This window comes from Lissotriton vulgaris, chromosome 2_1, assembly GCF_964263255.1.
Source record: "Lissotriton vulgaris chromosome 2_1, aLisVul1.2, whole genome shotgun sequence".
In the NCBI taxonomy this organism is placed as follows: domain Eukaryota; kingdom Metazoa; phylum Chordata; class Amphibia; order Caudata; family Salamandridae; genus Lissotriton; species Lissotriton vulgaris.
Window position 1 is genome coordinate 288,454,163 of NC_141687.1, and position 19,086 is coordinate 288,473,248.

General features: G+C 44.6%; 1 protein-coding gene and 1 long non-coding RNA gene across 5 annotated transcripts in view; one reads left to right on the forward strand and one right to left on the reverse strand.

Annotated features, from left to right (window-relative positions):
* The window catches only part of DHX40 (DEAH-box helicase 40), a 377,067-nt gene that overhangs the window by 259,604 nt on the left and 98,377 nt on the right, over window positions 1-19,086 (reverse strand). For all 4 annotated transcript variants that reach the window (XM_086954961.1, XM_086954958.1, XM_086954959.1 and 1 more), the window contains 2 exons: window positions 15,768-15,834; window positions 237-368 (listed from right to left, as the gene is read on the reverse strand). In XM_086954961.1, coding sequence (XP_086811087.1) covers window positions 237-368; window positions 15,768-15,834 — 199 coding nt within the window. The remainder of the gene's footprint in view (window positions 1-236; window positions 369-15,767; window positions 15,835-19,086) is intronic.
* On the forward strand, window positions 2,808-4,555 carry LOC147729985 (uncharacterized). Its single transcript, XR_015308363.1, has 3 exons — window positions 2,808-2,889; window positions 4,024-4,085; window positions 4,447-4,555. It is a non-coding gene; the product is annotated as an uncharacterized LOC147729985 (long non-coding RNA).

Sequence of the window (19,086 nt, forward strand, 5' to 3'; positions counted from 1 at the left end):
AGTCTAGGAGGTTTTTTTAAGGAGAATGCATCCTGGTACGAGGTGACCAGGAGCAGACACAAAAAGTGAGCAGCTTCAAGCATTATGTAAGTTACTCTGATGTCTGAAATGAGCCTCTCTGTGCCCAGCCCAATGAAAAGGTTAATAAATTAAAACCGGCAACCCAAGCAAGATGTTATTGCAAAGGTCACCAGTATGAAAAATTATATTAATCTTTTGAGTTACAGAAGTCTTACCTGTTGCCATGGAGCCATACAAAGGCAATATCAGAAAACCTTCCACTGACTGATCTCGGAGATCGTACTGGTAATCAATAGACTCTGCCTTTTTGAATAGCAGATTGCTTGCCTTCTCGATCTCAGCTTGGCCTGTGAGGAGGAAAATAGAAATACACTTAAAATACAGTCTGTAATTTGTGGACACAAGTACAGGATGTCTCTGACAATACCACCTATTGCCCCTTGCGCAGGGCAAGGAGATGACTAAAGATGTACCATGTTATTGATAGAGGGCCTCAACTAAATATCAGACACAGAAAGAACATATTACTAATCCTCTATGTGATATATGGCAGATATTTACAATGACTATTTTTGTTATCAGTCACTGAGGGACAGGCCATGGCTCAAGGGTGGTACTAGAGAGTTTGCTGTACTGTTCCTAAAGAAGGTAGAGTTAGGAAAGATCTTGCTGGCGTGACTGGGAGAGGGAAAAGGGGATGTTATTAATACCCTGGGGAATCCATTATGTTGGATTTATTTGCCTCACACACCCCGAGGAGTGTCATGCTTCATCATCGGCGGTTGCTCCTCGTCGGGGAGGCGGTGCAACCCCCGACGGGCACACCTCAGAGAGGGGCTCTTTGGCGGAGATCTTTTTACCAACTGCCTGTAGGTGAAGTGGGGGTATGTGGGCGGGTAGGTGTATACCTCTAGTGAGGTGACTAAAATGTAGATAGGGGTACCTGAATTGACTTTTATTCTGGGGGTCCCCTAGCTATGGTTAAAAGGTGAAGCTAGTCCTCTAGGTGTTAACCAATTATGTTGTGTAACCCTAGAAGGGGCTAGTGGTGCATGTGGTCAACATGTTTCTCGCTCATGGTGCATTTACCGCGATTCTTCAGGACCAAGAAGTGAGGATAACAACATGCTTGTATCATATGTTATTGAAATTTACCTTAGTGGGTCCTCCTATGTCTATGTCTAAAGATCACGACCTAGAGTCCCCCAGAGTGTTCGGCAGGGCGGAACTGCAGCGCTGAGCCCAAGGTGTGGCTGTCATCCGCTGCGTCCGGGTGTGTAGACCTACCCTTCCCCGCCGAGCTCGAGTAGATGCCGAACACTCTGGGGGACTCTAGGTCGTGATCTTTACACAGTAGGGTTACACAACATAATTGGTTAACACCTAGAGGACTAGCTTCACCTTTTAACCATAGCTAGGGGACCCCCAGAATAAAAGTCAATTCAGGTACCCCTATCTACATTTTAGTCACCTCACTAGAGGTATACACCTACCCGCCCACATACCCCCACTTCACCTACAGGCAGTTGGTAAAAAGATCTCCGCCAAAGAGCCCCTCTCTGAGGTGTGCCCGTCGGGGGTTGCACCGCCTCCCCGACGAGGAGCAACCGCCGATGATGAAGCATGACACTCCTCGGGGTGTGTGAGGCAAATAAATCCAACATAATGGATTCCCCAGGGTATTAATAACATCCCCTTTTCCCTCTCCCAGTCACGCCAGCAAGATCTTTCCTAACTCTACCTTCTTTAGGAACAGTACAGCAACCTCCATTTTTGGTGTATCTCTCTAGTACTTCGTACAGGACACTAAGCTGTTACTGGACCTTCCACCAATACTGTGTGGTAAATAGTGTCCTTTCTGTCTCCCTCTTTTTTGAAATCTACTCAAGGGTGGTACTGTCACAAGGCCTATATTTAAGTCAGTAAAAAATACTTTATGTTCTATAATCATGCAAGAACACTTATGTCAAATTATTGTAAACTTAGTGTACATTTGAAGGGGGGCTAATCTGACATCAGAAAAAAACATGCACTAAATTTGTTACAGGTGACTATTAGAAGTAGTTTCTTATTAAATGTAAATTCTGATATCTTACAAGAACCATCAAAATCAATGGGGTTTCTCTATGTCCCTCAGAACCTGGGTAAACAATGTTATAAGCTACTATGTATTCTGTCGGGTGTCGCAATTTATTTGTGTGAAAAAATAGATGTTGCAATGTCACACCTACATAAGAAAATCAATGCATGTTCTTCAAAACACAGTAAGTGTGGGCCTATGCGGACCATTGTTTTACACCCCAAGAGCAAATCAGTAAAATACACAACACACAACAACAATTATACTTATTTAGAATATTCAAAGACATTTCTAAATATGCACAATTTTCTCTTTTTTCATACAAGGCTTTTAAGTACACAAAAAATATATCAAATGACATGACTTGGTGATAAAGTGACACAAAGTTAAGAAAATAAGTTTAACATTAAACAATACAGACACAGACTGGTCTTAACATGATCTATATATCCGGATACGTCTTCAAAAGTTGGAGAAAGTAAATGGAATTTACCCATTTGATTATGGCGTTTAAGATACGCCAACGAACATGAGAGAAAGATAGGTGAACTTAATCTTTTAAAGATGGCGCCCATTACGTATCAATTGCTTTGTTGAATTTAACCATTCAAAGATGGCACCCGTTATGGTTTGACTGTTACGTCACTGGGAAGGCGACGTGTGAAGACCAATGAGCAATTAATTTGAATTAATTGATTAATTACTAAACGGATCCTATAAAAACGAGCGTTTTCGTTGAGCCATCGAAACCAGATGACCACATGTAGGACAGATTGCGTACACTTGCGGTGAGTAAGAGTTACGATGTGGGTAGGATAAGGCGTCTTGGTCGGTAATTTTTCTGACATTGTGATTTTACAGTATAATATTAGAGAATTTAGTTGGGGTTCATTTGGATTAACTAACGTAGTCCAATTTAAATGTGAGTGCCAATAGAACTCTGTTCACTATGGGAGACTCAATCTATTAAAAGATGGCTGTCGCACTCTCGGCTATTGTACGGTATTAAGCTTCGGTTTGTAAAACCGATGCGTGCTGTATCAGAGGGGAACGATGTAGGAAGTCTGTTCATATTCTTATTTAATGACACTTAGGGAAATTAAAAAGACTCCAGTGCAATAAAAAAAAGCACACAAATATATGATGTCAGCTGCAACCCTGTGTTTATATTTTACGGCTATCAAAAGATGGCTGCCGCACTCTTGGCTACTGTACGGTATTAAGCTCCGGTTTGTAAAACAAATACGCATTGTATCAGAGGGGTTCGATGAAGGGAGTCCGTTTATATTCTTTTTTAATGACACTTAGGGAAATTAAAAAGACTCCAGTGCAATAAAATAAAACCACATAAATATATGATGTCAGCTGTAACCTTGTGTTTATACTTACGGCTTTGGGCACACCTATATAGATATCAGTGTATTGCAAGATTGTTTGTTCTTGTCAATACAATTAAATAATAGCAAATTATACTTAAGATGTCAGTTGCTACTCTGGCTACCTACCTTTCGGCACTAGGTACACTGACACAGACATTAGTGTGTCGCAAAGATGTCTTAAATGCTGATGTGTGTTAACTTACCTTACTCAGGATTTACACTTCTTTTGTGAAATTACTCTTGAACTTAGATCGCTGCTGGAGCATATAGACCACTTTTTTTTAAGTAAGTGTTGATGCCGTAAATTTAGGATTTGTTGTTTAAACAAAAATATGAAAGAATGTAAACATTAAGATGAGCTGTAGCACACTGTATTAATACTTTGAGATGGTCCAATATCATAGATAGGCTGCTATGTTGTCGACAATAGTGCCATACGGGGACTCATAAATATAGGGTGTATGAACTATGCCACATGGTTTTTGCAAACTCTCTGTAACAGCTCTCATCGGTGTGTAACTATGGGAATTCTTCGATTTACAGATTGACTGGCTTTTTTCAGTATGTAAAGATTTTGAATTACGACTACCATAAAGAAATCAAAGGTACCTTTTTTTGCACAGAGAGTTAATTACATTTGAAAAATCAGAGATTTTGTTAATGTACGAAGAGTACACTTGTCTCCAAAGTTACTAAGTAGATAATTATTATTTCTTGATGTGTATGTACTTGTAAATAACTGCTTATTACTTTAACAAGAAAAACTTATGGTATAGTGTTTGTTCTTGACCACTGTGTCTTTATAAAACTGTTTGGCAAGAATGTTTTCCAGGAAAAGAATTTACTGTATAAAGGGGATTGTGGACAGACATTGTTACATACAAAATCTGGTTTTTGTAACATGTTTTTAAATGTGTCTGTGCACCATTGTAAATAGCACTTTTGTGTTTTTTTGTATTCTCATAGCCCTGAAGAAGTCCGGTAACACGAAACGCGTTGGCTATTCATTTTATAAAGAAATTTGAATAAAGAACCTATCTTAAATCTGAAGAGCCTTTATTTGACTTCTCTCGGGAAAACAACTGATCATCTATGAATTGCCTATGATATGAATATTGCTAAAAACTTCATTTAATAGTGTAATGAATACTTGAAGGGTGCATGGCTATTCTGTGTATGTAACTGTTGAGGAAGTAGGGGACTTGTCTCCTTTTTCTCAATTATGAAACATAGGGAATTGTGTTCCAGGCCACTTGCACCTTCACTGCATTATACATTACTTTTGGGACTTTAGTACCGGTGCAGACATCTTAGCCTTGATCCCCATTTTTTGCTTTTGTACGGACCTGTCTTAACATGATCTATATAAAGAAATTATTACAAACATGCCTTTTCTCGCTCATATCTAAAGTTCAACAAACACCCTAATCATTATTGGCACTTCTATAGGATTGCTGACAGAACATGAAGCAATAGGATTTCCGTTGACGTTTCGACCCAATGTCTATGTGTCTGGTTGTGGAGGTTCAGTCGAAGAGCCAGGTATGGAGGTCCTTTCTGAATTGGATCAACTATGAAAATTACCTCAGGTGAGGGGATGGGTGTTCTAGGTCTAGGTCTGTCAGCAAGGTAGGAGACAGATCTTCCTACGGTTCTGATCTTGTGGATCCGTGGGACGGAGGCCAGGGTGAGTTGGGCAAAGCGGAGCTGTCTGGAGGGTATGTGAAATGCGAGGCGGTGGTTCAGATATTCTGGTCCTGGAGAGTGGAGAGCTTTGTAGGCATGTGTGAGGAGTTTTAAGGTGATTTTCTTGTTGATTGGGAGCCAGTGGAGTTTTTGGAGGGGTTGTGTTAGGTGTCTGCAGCAGGGATGTTGCAGACCAGTCTGGCTGCGGCGTTTTGGACATTCTGTAGTTTGCGGAGCGGTTTCTGGATGATAACCGGCGTAGAGTGCATTGCAGTAGTCAAGTCTATTGATTATGAGTGCATGGGTGACCATCTTTATGGATTCTGTGGGGATCCACCTGAATGTCTTTCGAAGCAGGCGGAGTGTGTGATAGCTGGATGACGATACCATGTTGATATGGTGATTCATTGTGAGCAAAGAGTCCAGTATGATGCTGAGGTTGCATGCGTGGTCTGTAGGGGTGGAAGAGCTTCCTAGTGTGGCGGGCCACCAGGAGTCATCCCAGACTGAGGGGTCGTTTCCCAGGATGAGTACTTCAGTCTGATCAGAGTTCTGCTTGAGGCAGCTACCTTTCATCCAGGTAGCAACGGCCTCCATTCCGCTGTGAAAGTTGATTCTGGCAGCTGTGGGTTGTTGGCGAGAGAGAGGATTAGCTGGGTGTCGTCGGCGTAGTCCGTGGCTTGCGAGTCCGTGGCTTGCGACGATGGCTGTGAGGGGGGCCATGTCGACGTTGAAGAGGGTGGGGCACAGGGAGCACTCCGCAGCTGATCTCTGTAGGTTCTGAGAGTAGTGTGACTCGCTGTGTTCAGCCCGTAAGGAAGGAGTGGAGCCAGTCCAGTGCCTTGTCGAGGATGCTGGCGTCGTGGAGTCGGGTGATATGGTTGCAGTGGGAGACTGTGTCGAAAGCGGCCTAGAGGTCCAGTAGGATGAGGGCTGTGGTTTTGTTGTCATCTGTGGCGGCAAGGAAGGCATTCTCGTTACTGTGGTTGCTTCAGAAGCCTGACTGCGAGGTGTCCAGGACATGGTTCTCCTCGATGAACTTGGAGAGTTGGGCATTGATGGCCTTCATGATGACCTTGGCTGGGAAGAGGAGGAGGGAGTTGGGTCTGAAGTTCTTCAGGTCTGTCGGATCGGTGGACGGCTTCTTCAGCAGGGGGTTGATCTTGGTATGTTCCCAGTCATCGGGGAAGGTGGCGGTTTCGATGGGGCCGTTGATGGTGTGGCGAAGCTCTGGAGCGATGAAAGTGGCTGCTCTTTTGAAATCTGGTATGGGAAAGGATCTGATAGTGCTCCTGAGTGGGTGCACTTCATGGTCTTGAGTGTATCTGTGATGAGCACGATCTGCTGGGGTGCAGTGTGTTTGCATGCAGTGGTGGCGGCCATGGTGATTAGGGTCTTGGGTCTCGAAGCTGAAGTAAATCTGTCTGATGCTGAGGTGGAAGAAGGTGCCCAGTTTATTGCAGAGGTCTTGGGAGGGTGGAACGTCTGTGGTCTCGCTGTTTGCTTTATGATTGTGTCTTTCCAGTATCTTCCAGTATAAGTATCCCTTTTTCCCTGTAAATGTATCTGTGACTCCCTAATCTCTCTCTCTCAAAATATTATCACCAATTCCCACATTTCGCTATGTTTGTGTCACTCACCGTTTTTCCATGTCTTCCTAATGTTCTTTGTCTGCATCCATGTGATGTCACCTTAAAGTTTCCCCCTAGCTCAGTTTTCCTGTGCCTCCCTTCTGAAGCCCATTCAGCCCCAAATTCTGCGGTGTCTGTTTCTCCACAGTATCTTATTGCATGGGTGTAGTCCTTTGTTTGTGTCTGGCCAGGTTTTCCAGTATTTACAATCCACAGTGTCACTCTATATAGCTTTAGTCGCTCCCCTGATCTGCACCTGCCAGTGTCCATATTTCTCATGTCTAGTCTCCCCATATCTACTGCTGCCTCCGTCAGCCATTGACTTTCTGCTTCTCCCCAAGTTGCTTTGGGTCCCTGCTTCCCCATCTCCAGGGCACTGTATGAGTTTACCTGAGTGTCAGTCTTTGGGCCCTGCATGCATGTGTCTAAGATGGCTAGCACAGGTGCTAGTGGAAGAGATACGGTACAGGGTGCGTATTGGGCAGTCTGTAAAGTAACTTACTAGTTGGTTTTATGGCATGGATGGTACCCATCTCCATCCTTATGTATGCAGAATGCTCTAAGTTAAGCTGTAAGTAGTTAGTTGGTGGGCAGGAAGACCTTCTGGGATAGGATTCCACTGTCCATGCTTGATAAGGCCATAGCATTAATTCATTCTTCAGAAGACTGACAGAAAGAGGAAGGCAGTCACCTTTCTTGTGAGGTTGAATTTAAAGCTACATGTTTTAACTATGAGTAGCCCAAATATTGTTTAGATGTATTCATGCACTTTAGATATATTTCAAACGGAAACACTGTGCATAGATTAATGAAGAAACTGCCTATTAAACTTAAGTCAATGGTGTCGGCATAACCCATGATCGGAAAGTGCACCAGAGTGATTGGTAGATTCACGTTGGGTAGTATGGAGCAAACCCACATTTATCAGACCACTGCACTAAATATACAGATGTAGGTGTTTTTGGGGACCTTGATTTAAGAGAAGGTAATACTTGAATAATGTTTTAAAGATGAGCAAGGCATGGATGCCCTTGAGTTGAGACGAAAACCTCTCCAGTGAGAAGAGTAAAGGGCAACCACCTAGAACTGGTGCAGGACACTTTAGGTCTAATGAGTGTTGAGAGCGAAGACATTTCTAAGTGATGCTTTAGGCTATGTAGAAGGTTGCAAACAATGGATGGATTTCAATACAAGGCTAATGACTGTGTACAGCAACCTGTTCAATACTGTAAAAAGTCAGGAAGATGTGTGAAAGGGAGGTGAGGAATGTTCTCGACTCGAGAAGATCAAGGTAAATAAAAGTTCTTCTCCAGGGGTAAAAAGTAATAGTGACAAGAAGAAGCCCGGTAGAATAGTTCTGCTTACAGAAGATCAAAGCTTGAGTGTTTTTGACAAGTGAAATGCAAGTTCAGGACAAGTCTAGTGGAAACTTGAATATGTTGGTGATGATGGCTGGTGAAGTGATTAAGGTGTATTGATGAATGTAACGATCAAAACTATTGCTGTGGTTTCTGGAGGAGGACGACAGGAGGATCTGGCTATGAAAAAATTAGTGTCAGGGAAAATGCAGTATTAGAGGGAGTTGAAGTCTTGAACTCTAATTATGGCAGAGACCGTCCATTGTCATCTAGTTCTGAATAGCAATGAGCTATTGGTTATTTGTTCATGTGGATGTCATCAGCAGGGATGGTAACGAAAGCCAAAGCAGAAAATGATGGATATATATATATATATATATATATATACATATACATATATACATACAAGGTTGCCGGCTATGGAGGAAGCCACACGACAGGTGAGTCTTTGCCATTAATATTTATTGTAGGGTACAGCGTGGAAACAGTCTTGAATCAACAGGTATTGTCCAGTTTCACCGACGCATTTCGTGCGCAGTTGCACTTCATCAAAGGCACTGGAAAAGTAACTGACACGGCATCCGTACCGCTATTTCAACCAACACATCCCGCCATAATGGGCGTGGCCTCCCTAGGCCTTCTGGACGCTGTAGTTCATTGTTTTACTCAAGTGAGCTGCCATGTCAATACTTTGAATGTCTATTTTGTGAAAAACCCCAGTGGGTTGCGATGTAAACGTACCTGAGTGTGGCTCCATCATAGCAGGCAACTGTGGTGTTGATTTGAAGGCGGCTCAGCCTGGGTCGCGATGTGAGCCCCGCTGCGCTCTGGTGCAGTCCCGCTGCGGTGCTTAATTGCACTACAAACTTTGGGAACAGGTATGCCAATGGAGGACTCACGGGCGTGACAGACGCCAGGACTGAACTCGTAACCCACTTGGGATGTAAAGATATTGTACAGCAAAGCCAAGCACAATGACTCACTTGAGAAATACACGAGGCACTACAGTAACCATCAGGGTATGCGAGTGGCCACACCCAGCAGGGCGGAGAGAGTGAACTCCTGTATAAGGGTGCCTTGAAACTGTTGTTCTTTGCTTTCACGAAGCTACCTGCAGCCCCTGAGGAAATGCTAATGAGCATGAAACGCGTCGGGCAGTAGCATGACTTTTTCACGAGGCGCTTCTGCTGTTTGTTTATGTTTATGTTTATGTCGGTTTATATAGCGCCAAGTCACCGACAGGTCTCAGGGCGCTTTTGACCGCAATGACATCACAGCTCGGGCAGCAACAGGAGGCAAGCTAGGTCTATACTGAGCTCAACGCTGTTCTAAATAGGGTTGTCTTTAGGGCTTTCCTAAAGTGAAACAGGTTTCCTTCCTTGCGAAGAGCTTCCGGCAGCTCATTCCACATTTTGGGCAATAGGACCGAAAAGGATCTCCCTCCTTTTGTTGCTGGCCTGAACCGAGGACATACAAGCAACTGAGCCTCGGAGGACCATAGGCTTCTTTCGGGCCTGTATATGACTAGTCTTTCCTTGATATAGGAAGGGGCTTGCCCATAGATGGCCTTGTGGGCTATGCAGAGGCTCTTGAAAGCCGACCTTTGCGTCACTGGTAGCCAGTGAAGATTCAGCAACAGCGGGGATGCATGTGATCTCCTTGGAAGTCTGAAGATTAATCTTGCCGCGTCATTTAAGACTACCTGCAGTCTGCTTGTTAAGGCTTTAGGTAAGCCCAGGTAGAGCGCATTTCCGTAGTCCAGCCTCGACAGTATGGTGGCAGAAACTATCGTGCGGATCGTGGACAGGGAAAGAAGTGGAACAAGTTTGCGCAGTTGTCTTATGATGTCGTTACAGGTACCTACTACCGCAGAGATTTGATTGGTCATTGAGAGGGCGCCGTCTATTCTAATGCCAAGACTTTTGACCATGATTGCTGGCTTAGGGGTGGGCCCTAATTCCTGGGGCCATTAGAGGTCACACCAGGGGGAACAGGTGGATGACACAATTAACACCTCTGTTTTCTCGGGGTTAATCTTCAGGAGATTCCTGGACATCCAGTTGACTGTGTACCTAAGAATCTCCTGTGCCAGTGACTAGGCCCGTACGGTGTCATCTATGCTCAGCAACAACTGGGTGTCGTCTGCATAGTTGAACACCCGACAGCCCATCTCAGCCAAGGTGCTTATTAGTGGTTGCAGGTATAGGTTGAACAATAAGGGGGACAAGGCGGAGCCTTGGGGTACCCCACATGTCAGGTCTCCTGCTCCTGATACCTCCTCTCCCAGCTGAATCCTCTGGGTTCGCCCGGACAGGAAGGATTCCAGCCAGAGGTAAGCAGAGCCCCGAAACCCAAACCCGGCCAACCTATCCAGGAGTATGGTATGGCTGACGGTATCAAACGCCGCTGTTAGGTCTAAAAGTATCAGGGCGCTTGATTTCTTTCGGTCAGCCAACCCTCTAAGGTCGTCCAGCACCGAGAGCATGACTAACTCGGTGCTATGGTGGGCACGGAACCCTGCCTGCATCTCATGGAGCAGATGGTTAGACTCCAGGAACGCAGCCAGGGACTTAAAAACATGCTGCTCAAGCACCTTGGATAGAAATGGAAGCTGGGAGATGGGCCGATAGTTTTTTAATACTTTGGGATCGGCCCCAGCTTTCTTGATTAGGGGCTTCACTCGGGCCTCTTTAAAGCTAGCTGGCAGCTGTCCCGTGTTCAATGACCTATTTAGCATGGACAGAATGCGTTCTTCTAGGCTGAGGCGGGCTAGGCGAAACACACTAGGGGGACATGGGTCGGCTGGAGAGCCTGACTTTGTTTTCCTCATTAAGGTGTCTAGGCTCAATGAATCAATCGGGGGAAAACTAGACAAGTACATTCCACCTGGAGTTTTAGCAGGATGTAGTTCAGTGGAGCCAACTCTGGTACTTGTTATTTCTTGTAAAATAACTTCAACCTTTTCTAGGAAGTATTTCTGAAAGGTGTCGCAATTGAGGTTGGTCTCTATAGGTTGAGTTCTTTTACTTAGTTCCGTGAGGATTTTAAAAGTTTCCTTCTGAACGTTATCTGCCTTGTTAATGCGAGTTTCGTAGAATGTCGCTTTAGATTCCTGTATATGTTTTTTATAGGCTCGAAGAAACTGCCTGTATTGTTCACAGGATTCGGGATCTTTTTTTCTCCTCCAGTTTCTCAAAGTTTTCCTATGCTCTCTTAGAGCTGGTGTAAACCAGGGGGCTCCCTTTCCACCGCTGTTCATTTTCTGGAATTTCACTGGTGCAATCTGATCAATTGCCATTGTTACATCACCCATTAGATCTCTACACTCTTGGTCTATGTCGGCGACTGGCGCCATGGGTCGAGTGAATTCCCTGAGCGACAGAGTCAATGTTTGTGCCTCAACATTTTTCCATTGACAAGTCTTTTTAATTTTTGGTGGGGGCTGTGGGGGTTTTGCGCCAATAGGGACATCGCAATATATCAGGTGATGGTCCTACCAGATACAAGGGAGGACTTTTACTGAGGTGATCTTGGGATCTAACACCCAGACTAGGTCAAGGATATAGCCCTTTATGTGCTTAGGGGAGTCTACCAGTTGCCTGAAACCAAGCGAACACATTGTTGTCTCCAAAGAGCTAGCTGCTGGCTCCTTTTTCTTCTTGTCCCAGTGTAGATTAAAGTCTCCCGTGACTACTATGTTCTTATAACGTGAGCATATATCCGATATGCTGGCCATAAATAAATCGTTAAAGGCCGAGGTGGAATTTGGCGGGCGATAGACAGTGAGGATGATGATGATTAAACACAAATTGTCAAACATAACTTTCACTGCCAGCATGTCGGCCAGGTCCACTGTTTCTGCCAAGATTTTAATTGCAGCTAGATTTTTCTTAAAGAGTATAGCTACTCCTCCCCCACGGGCATTCCCTGCGTGATTGTGCCAGTGTATGTCATAACCTGATGGAACTGCTGCTATAATGTCTGGTAGTGAGTTTTCCCCGAGCCAGGTCTCAGTCAATGTTAATACATCGATTTCTCCAGCTTGGAGTAAGGTGAAAATCTCAAGACTATGGCATTGCAGTGATCTGGTGTTTAAACTAGCCAGTTTCAGGGTATGGGAATGGGAGGTGGACTTACTGCTACATGAACGGCGAATAGAGAGTTCTTCTAGTAAGGCTAGCGTAGTTGGATCTAGGGACTGGGTTCCCCTCTGTAGGTGGTATAAAGCATCCCGTGTGTACGAAAGCCCGCAGCCAAGAGCCCCAACCCCTGCACCCGTTCGTGCGCGGACGGGCGCAGACGGGCTGGACTCTGGCGTGACTCCGGCGCGAATCAGGCGCGTCCGCTGTGCGCGTCCGCTGTGCGCGTCCGCTGTGCGGAGTCATGACTAACCGTTTTTATACCTGAGGCTAGAGCCCCGAGTAAATGTAGCCCTATCAAAGATGGCCGCCGTCAATTTCGGCCGAGCACAATGAATGAATGGCCCTAGAATCGGCCACAGGTGTCTGAATCACCCCAAAATGCTAGGGAGGGATCGTGTGACTGTCCTGGGTATTGTGGGTGTCTATGCTGGCTCCGATGTCAAAAAAACGGGGGGGGGGTCGGACACAAAGGAACTACAGTGTAATGCAGTATAAAATATCTAAAATACACAGATTTAAAAGTTAAGCAGCCAAACTGCTGTGGTGTCAATGCTAGAATCAATCTATCTGTGACTGAAAATGGTTCCCCTTCATTAAAGCAGGCGATGTAAACGTACCTGAGTGTGGCTCCATCATATTAGGCAACTGTGGTGTTGATATATAGATATATAGAGTAGCATTGAGTAAAAAGAAGAACATCGTACAACATAAAGATAATCCAGGACAGCAGCATGTTACACAAAGAACAAACAAGGGTCTAAATTGGATGTTGTTGATGGCCGTCAGTCCCGTGTGGAAACCCAAGGAGAAGGCGGAGCTACCTCATATAGACGCAGGTGCTGGGCTTATATGTCTCTACTGTCCTAGTACAACGTGTTCAACACTTGACTCTCAGTGGTAAAATTAGCAAGCAGGCACAGGCTTGGAGGTTAAAATCGAGGTACTCGGACTCAGTATTCAACACCCTGCCTCCCAGTGCCATAAGATCAATGTCCATTTCATGTTTCCCTTCATAAAAGACAAGTACTGTATTACATAAATTGCAGAAATATTACACACTAAAAACAAGCACCTGATTCACTGGTGTGAGTGTTAGGAGCTACAAAGTGGCTCTGTTTCCTCTAGGAGCTAGATTCTCTCGCACTCTATCTCTCAGGGTCTTCGAGGTTAATGGTGCAGTTTCTAAAGAGCTGCAGAACTCTGCCTTCTGTTTCTTTTATCACACAGAGCCTCCAATGCACGTTGGAGTCTCTCACCCATAATTGGTTAGAGCAGCACAGAGATCGCGTTGATTTTTCCATTGGTGGTGGATTCACTGATGATCTGTGGAACCTTCTATGGACACCATGTGGCAGTACCGTTGGAAGCAAGGAGTTGCCAACAAAGCAGTGAGCCCGCTGACAGTCCACACTTGAGCAGGTGCTTCTGGCATTTTCTCTTTTCTGGATTCTTATGTTAATTTGTTTGGTCCAGGAGGTTTCAGCTGACCTGTTCCTGATTCTTCAGTGAGTCTCTTGGAGGCAGCCATTTTGTGGCCTTCGCAGGCAGAAGCAGCTCCTGGTGTGTACTCCGGTCACCCAATCAAGTGCTTAGGTCTTAGGTGCCTCAGCATCCAAGCCCTATCTTTGGCACATAGTGCAACAAGGCGATAGCCGCAAATCTTCTGAGCAAGGTGGCGGGGCAGATTCTAGGCAGCACAGAGTCCTCTACTTGTAACAGGACACCCTGGGCACCTCGGTTTAGGTAGTTTCTGCTTCTTGGAACTGGTTAGGACCACACTGCACAGATTGGCAGTGTTGTGATCCCACCATCCAATGTTCTCAGGAGGAGTAGGTAGCACAATCAGGCATTTATCCCAGCTTTAGACGGGCATACCAATTAGGTACATAGCTCCTGGTGCTTTGGGAGTGATGACGGGATAATGCAACAAGACTGCTAGACACACCACGCCATGCTGGATTTTCTTCAACAGAGCGGCAGATAGATCGGCACTCTTCATCCGAGTCATGTTAGGATGAACCCTACACCAGGGTCAGTTATGACTGTCCCTTCCATGGTCAACTCCTCGGGCAGAGTTAGTGTTTCCTTCCACTTTGGCAAGACTTCTTGGTTCCCAGGACAAGTTCAACAATGTGTCCTTGAGTTAGGACTCAGGTGATATTCCCTCACCTCTCGGAGTTGGCTGTCAGCAGGTCACCAACCTTTGGTTGGCAGTAGTCCTTAGAGTACTGAGTAACTCCTCTTCGGCCAAAGAAAACAACAACTGTGGCAGCATCTCCCACTTTCACATGGTATTTTTCACAAAGAGGTGTGATTTCCAAAGCTACCTTCTCCAAACTGGATTGAGGTTCATCTTTCTGACCAGCTTTTATCTCTAGTAGTGCTCTTCAAAGCAGAACAGTCTCTAAGTAGAGCACCCAGCACAGAGTTATAAAAGTGGTGTGAGCAGGCTGCACCTAGCTGTTTATGACCACTTCTGACATAGATCACTAAGAGAGGAAGCAGTCTGCTCTTCTTCAAAGAAACCCTTTATCCATGACATTAGATACTGCAGTCCTCACCCTTTACCCCTGAGTCCACAAAATGGCAGTAATGGGAAGACTTCTCAATAGCCATTTGTATCAGACAAGTCATACACAATTTCTAGGAGAAATCCTGCCTCCACTTTCCTCACTTCAGTGTCTGGTCTCCCAATCCACTGTCCACAAACTCAGGTAAGTCAGCATTACATTTCTGCCAAATGAGGAAAGCAACCTAACCTTCATCTTGTACACATGGCCAAGCCAGGTGCTTGCAAAATGGAACACACAGGCTTCTATCACTCTGGCTCATTCTGAGACACATGTGCATCCTACCAACACACGCACATGCTCAGTGGTTGGATTTCCAGGTTCACCGGGAGCAGCAGGACTTTCAGATGAATTGGCTGGTAGGTTTGCATTCACACAGGTCACTAAAATCACTACAAGACACTGATCCCTGCCCATCCACAGTGCTACATGTGTAAAACTAGGCTTTGCCATTGGGGTGGGGATGGGGGGGGGCTTGTTTTGTGTGTCCAGAACCTTTTGTAGTCTAGGGCAGGTCTAGGCATTTGCACACTAGGTTGTGTGCGGTGAGGCAAAAAAACAGGATCACAGATACTAACAGTTCAGGCACACATGGGAGAGGATACAACTGTACATGATCCAGGGGGCACTCCCCTCGCAACATTGATCACATCAAAGGTGACAAAGAGAGTAAGTATAGAGAAGACATTGCGCATATGAGAATAATAGGAACTCCTCTAACCCTTTATAAACAAAGTGTGATCTGATTTACAATTTGTATGGATTCTATTGGTGTACATGGCAAACATAGGAGAAAGATGCTGACATCTTTTTTCACATTTGTTCTGAAGGTCTACAGTACATGTTGCAAAAAGTGCGGTGCATACATTAATTACTTCAGCAAAGAAAGTGAAGCCTTACCTGTCAGAAAAACCAATATGTCACCAGCCAGCTTGTTTAGATGAATATCCATCACTACCTTCACAGTCTGAAATAAGTAAAACAAATTATTAGCAGAAGTAACAGTTTATGTGCACTGACAGCTACCTTCCAATTGAAGGAGGAGTGGAAAGGAGCATCAACACCAGACACTAATACATCAACAAATGTAACTGGGAATATGAATTAATGAATGAATTGGCACTTGTAAAGCGCATGGCTACCAGAAGGCCTCCCAGCGTTTAGGAACAGAACCTTCACAATGGACATTAAACAATAGGGAACAAAAGGGTTTTTAGCCATCAACGGAAGGACAGATAATACTCTAAAAGGCAGATATAATTAGGAAGTTGGTTCCAACGTTTGGATGCGTTGTAGGAGAACAGTCGTCCCCCGCTCCTAGACTTATATATCCTAAAGACTGCTGCCAGGTGTTTCCTCCCAGGGCGCAAGGATCTACTGGGACGGTAAGAAGAGATAATGAATCGCAGAATTGGTGGGCCCTTTGAGGGTAGAGTCTTGTGTACGATGCATAGAGCCTTAAACAGAACTCTCTCAGCGACCGGGGGCCAATGGAGGGAAACTATTGACGATCGTGCGGATTCCCTATTGATTGTCTGTAGAAGGAGACTAGCAACATAGTTTTGAACAGTCTGTAGCTTCCTAATCGTTGAGCCCGGGGAGCCTAAATAGAAAGCGTTGGCGTAATCAAGGCTTGAGAGAATCGGAGCTTAAACCAACAATCTACTGGCATTGAAAGGCAACAAGGGGAGGATTTTCCTAATCATTTTCAGTATTCCATAGCAGGTCCCTGCTACCTTCCGAGATTGCTCCTTCATGTTTAGATTGTGTCCAGCCAAATACCAAGGCTTTTAAATTGCTCTTTTGGAGGCATGATATCCAAACACTTGGGCCATAAAGAGATGGAGTCCGGGGGCAGGGTTTGCCCAAAAACATGAGATCAGTTTTAGCTCCATTCAATTTTAAATATGAGCCTTCCATCTATACGGACACTTTTACCAGACAGCTGGTCAGATTAGTTGTCTGGAAAAGGTGTCTGTATAGATGGAAGGCTCATATTTACAATGTATGAATATAAAGAGGTTCTCATTAAAAATAAAAGTCCAAGTAGGTGTATACAATTAAAACATTGATCTTTTTGGCAAGTGCAGAAGCTAAAGTGGAGGATGCTTCAATGGTTCCACAGTGCATGTGTTCCTCCTTTCTGTACCTAAATGTTCTGCAAGGGCATGAGGGCTAATGTCGGTAGATGATGTTGTCGTGGCTGCCACCTGCACCTTTAGAGACACAAGTGAACAGTAGGAAGCACAATGTGTTGTGTTCTGCTTGTTGTAATTAAACAGTGTGTCTATTTAAAGGGGCTACTGTTTCCTGCTTTGCATAATACGATCAATTACCTTCACAGAAAGCCTTTTTTCCAATGTGAAACTGTCTAATTGAGAACTCAGCCTTTGCCACTACAAACATTCTTTAAAGTACAAAGGCCGGTCATCTCAAAGTAGTCTTTCATAGGTAAGAAACTATTATACAGAGTTGATCATCAGCATTCACTTATTACTACACATCCTTCTTCTTACTACTTATTTATTTAGAAGTTTTATAATGCACTATGTGTAATCTTTCGGCTACTTCAGAGTGTAGGAGAAGTAGAGTCCAATCTGGAAAAGGAGCGACGTGGGGAAGAGCATGGCCCATGCGGAAGGGTGGCACCCATAGCTGATGTTCACCATCAAGTTTGGCTAGTTCAGTTTTCAGGAGTTTCCTGCAGCACATATGGTTGAGTTCTGATGTCAGTGTGGGGATGAGGATATTCCAGTGTTTTGAGTTTAGTACTCTCACGGATCTGCCTCAGAATTTCAACTGTCTGAATGACCATTGCTGGAACAAGTTGACAGTTGATGAGTCAAGGTTTCTGACTAAGATGTGGCATTAAGGAAGGATTTATACTTATGGTACAAATATCTGATATGAAGATGGTCTGCCATCAGGGTATTCGCCTGGGGGCCAAGCAGAGAGGTAATTGACATTTAGCGTGTGCATAACAAGTAAATAACATGAAAAACATAACTTGACTAGCAACAGAAAGCATATCTAAATAGGAGATTAACGAAATCAGACAGAAAGTATGACTATTAAAAATGTAAATTAAATGAATTGAGAAAGTTAGAATAACGATTGAATTAAATTTTATGAACCGAATAACAATGTCCTTGGAAACTGTGTACTTAGGAGCAGGAAAGTCACGATTAATGCAGTTTTTCATTTTGATTCAATTGCTTTGGACTTATTTAGATTTGGATGCTAAGGATATATCACAAATGCCTCCAAGGAAAATATTCCACCATGGTAGGTCTTACAAGCAAGGAGATAAAGCCACATTTGTAGGAGGGCTATAAGGTATTCAGTGCAGTCTGATGAGGTGTGACTTTTGCGCATTGTGCAAGCTCTCATTAACTACAATAACCTCAACATGACAAATAGTGAAGAAAAGCACTATGTCCTCACATTTACATACTTATGAACACCAAAGATTTCTGCCATGGGCAAATGTCTTACCATCATGCATTCTCTTAATAACATGGTACACCACATTTGTGGATGGGCTTGTACATGGCAGCGGAATTTGGGTAACCAATTGCGTATGGACTTTTTTTGGCTTAGACCATGGGTTCCACAGGCACCCGTACCAATATCCAGTTCACGAAAACTAGAGATCCAGGTAAATTGACTTGACTGAGGTATAGTGGACAATGGCAGTGTCCCAGCTGCTTGACGGCGCCAGCGCGACCTGTGGTGTGTTTTTAACCTGCTTTTAAATACGAGGGGACAGAGGGAGGAGAGCGATTAGGCTCCCTCCGTGTTTTGTTTATTTTATAGCTCATTTGCGCACTGTGTGACTGCAGAGGTTTCCTGGCAGTTACAAAAGGGGGTGGTAATGGACGGAGCATCTGAACTAATCAAACACTCACACCCAGTCAAAAGATCTGGGTTTAATCCATCACCGTTCTTTAGACCACTCTGCCACCCCAGTTCAGACATGGCTATATGCAAATCAGTCTGACCCTGTGCCTCATGGGAACAGTCCAGCCCGAACTGCCAAGCCATGCCTTCCCTGGACCGGAAACAAGCCTCCGAAGACCGGCCTCTGGCATTCCAGCCGTCTTCAGCCCGGCTTGCTTGAATCCAGTGGCAAAGTGAGCAAGGGACTCCCGTCTGAGCATACCCTGCCACACTTATGGCGGCCAAAAGCGGTACAAAAGGGGGTGGTAATGGACGGAGC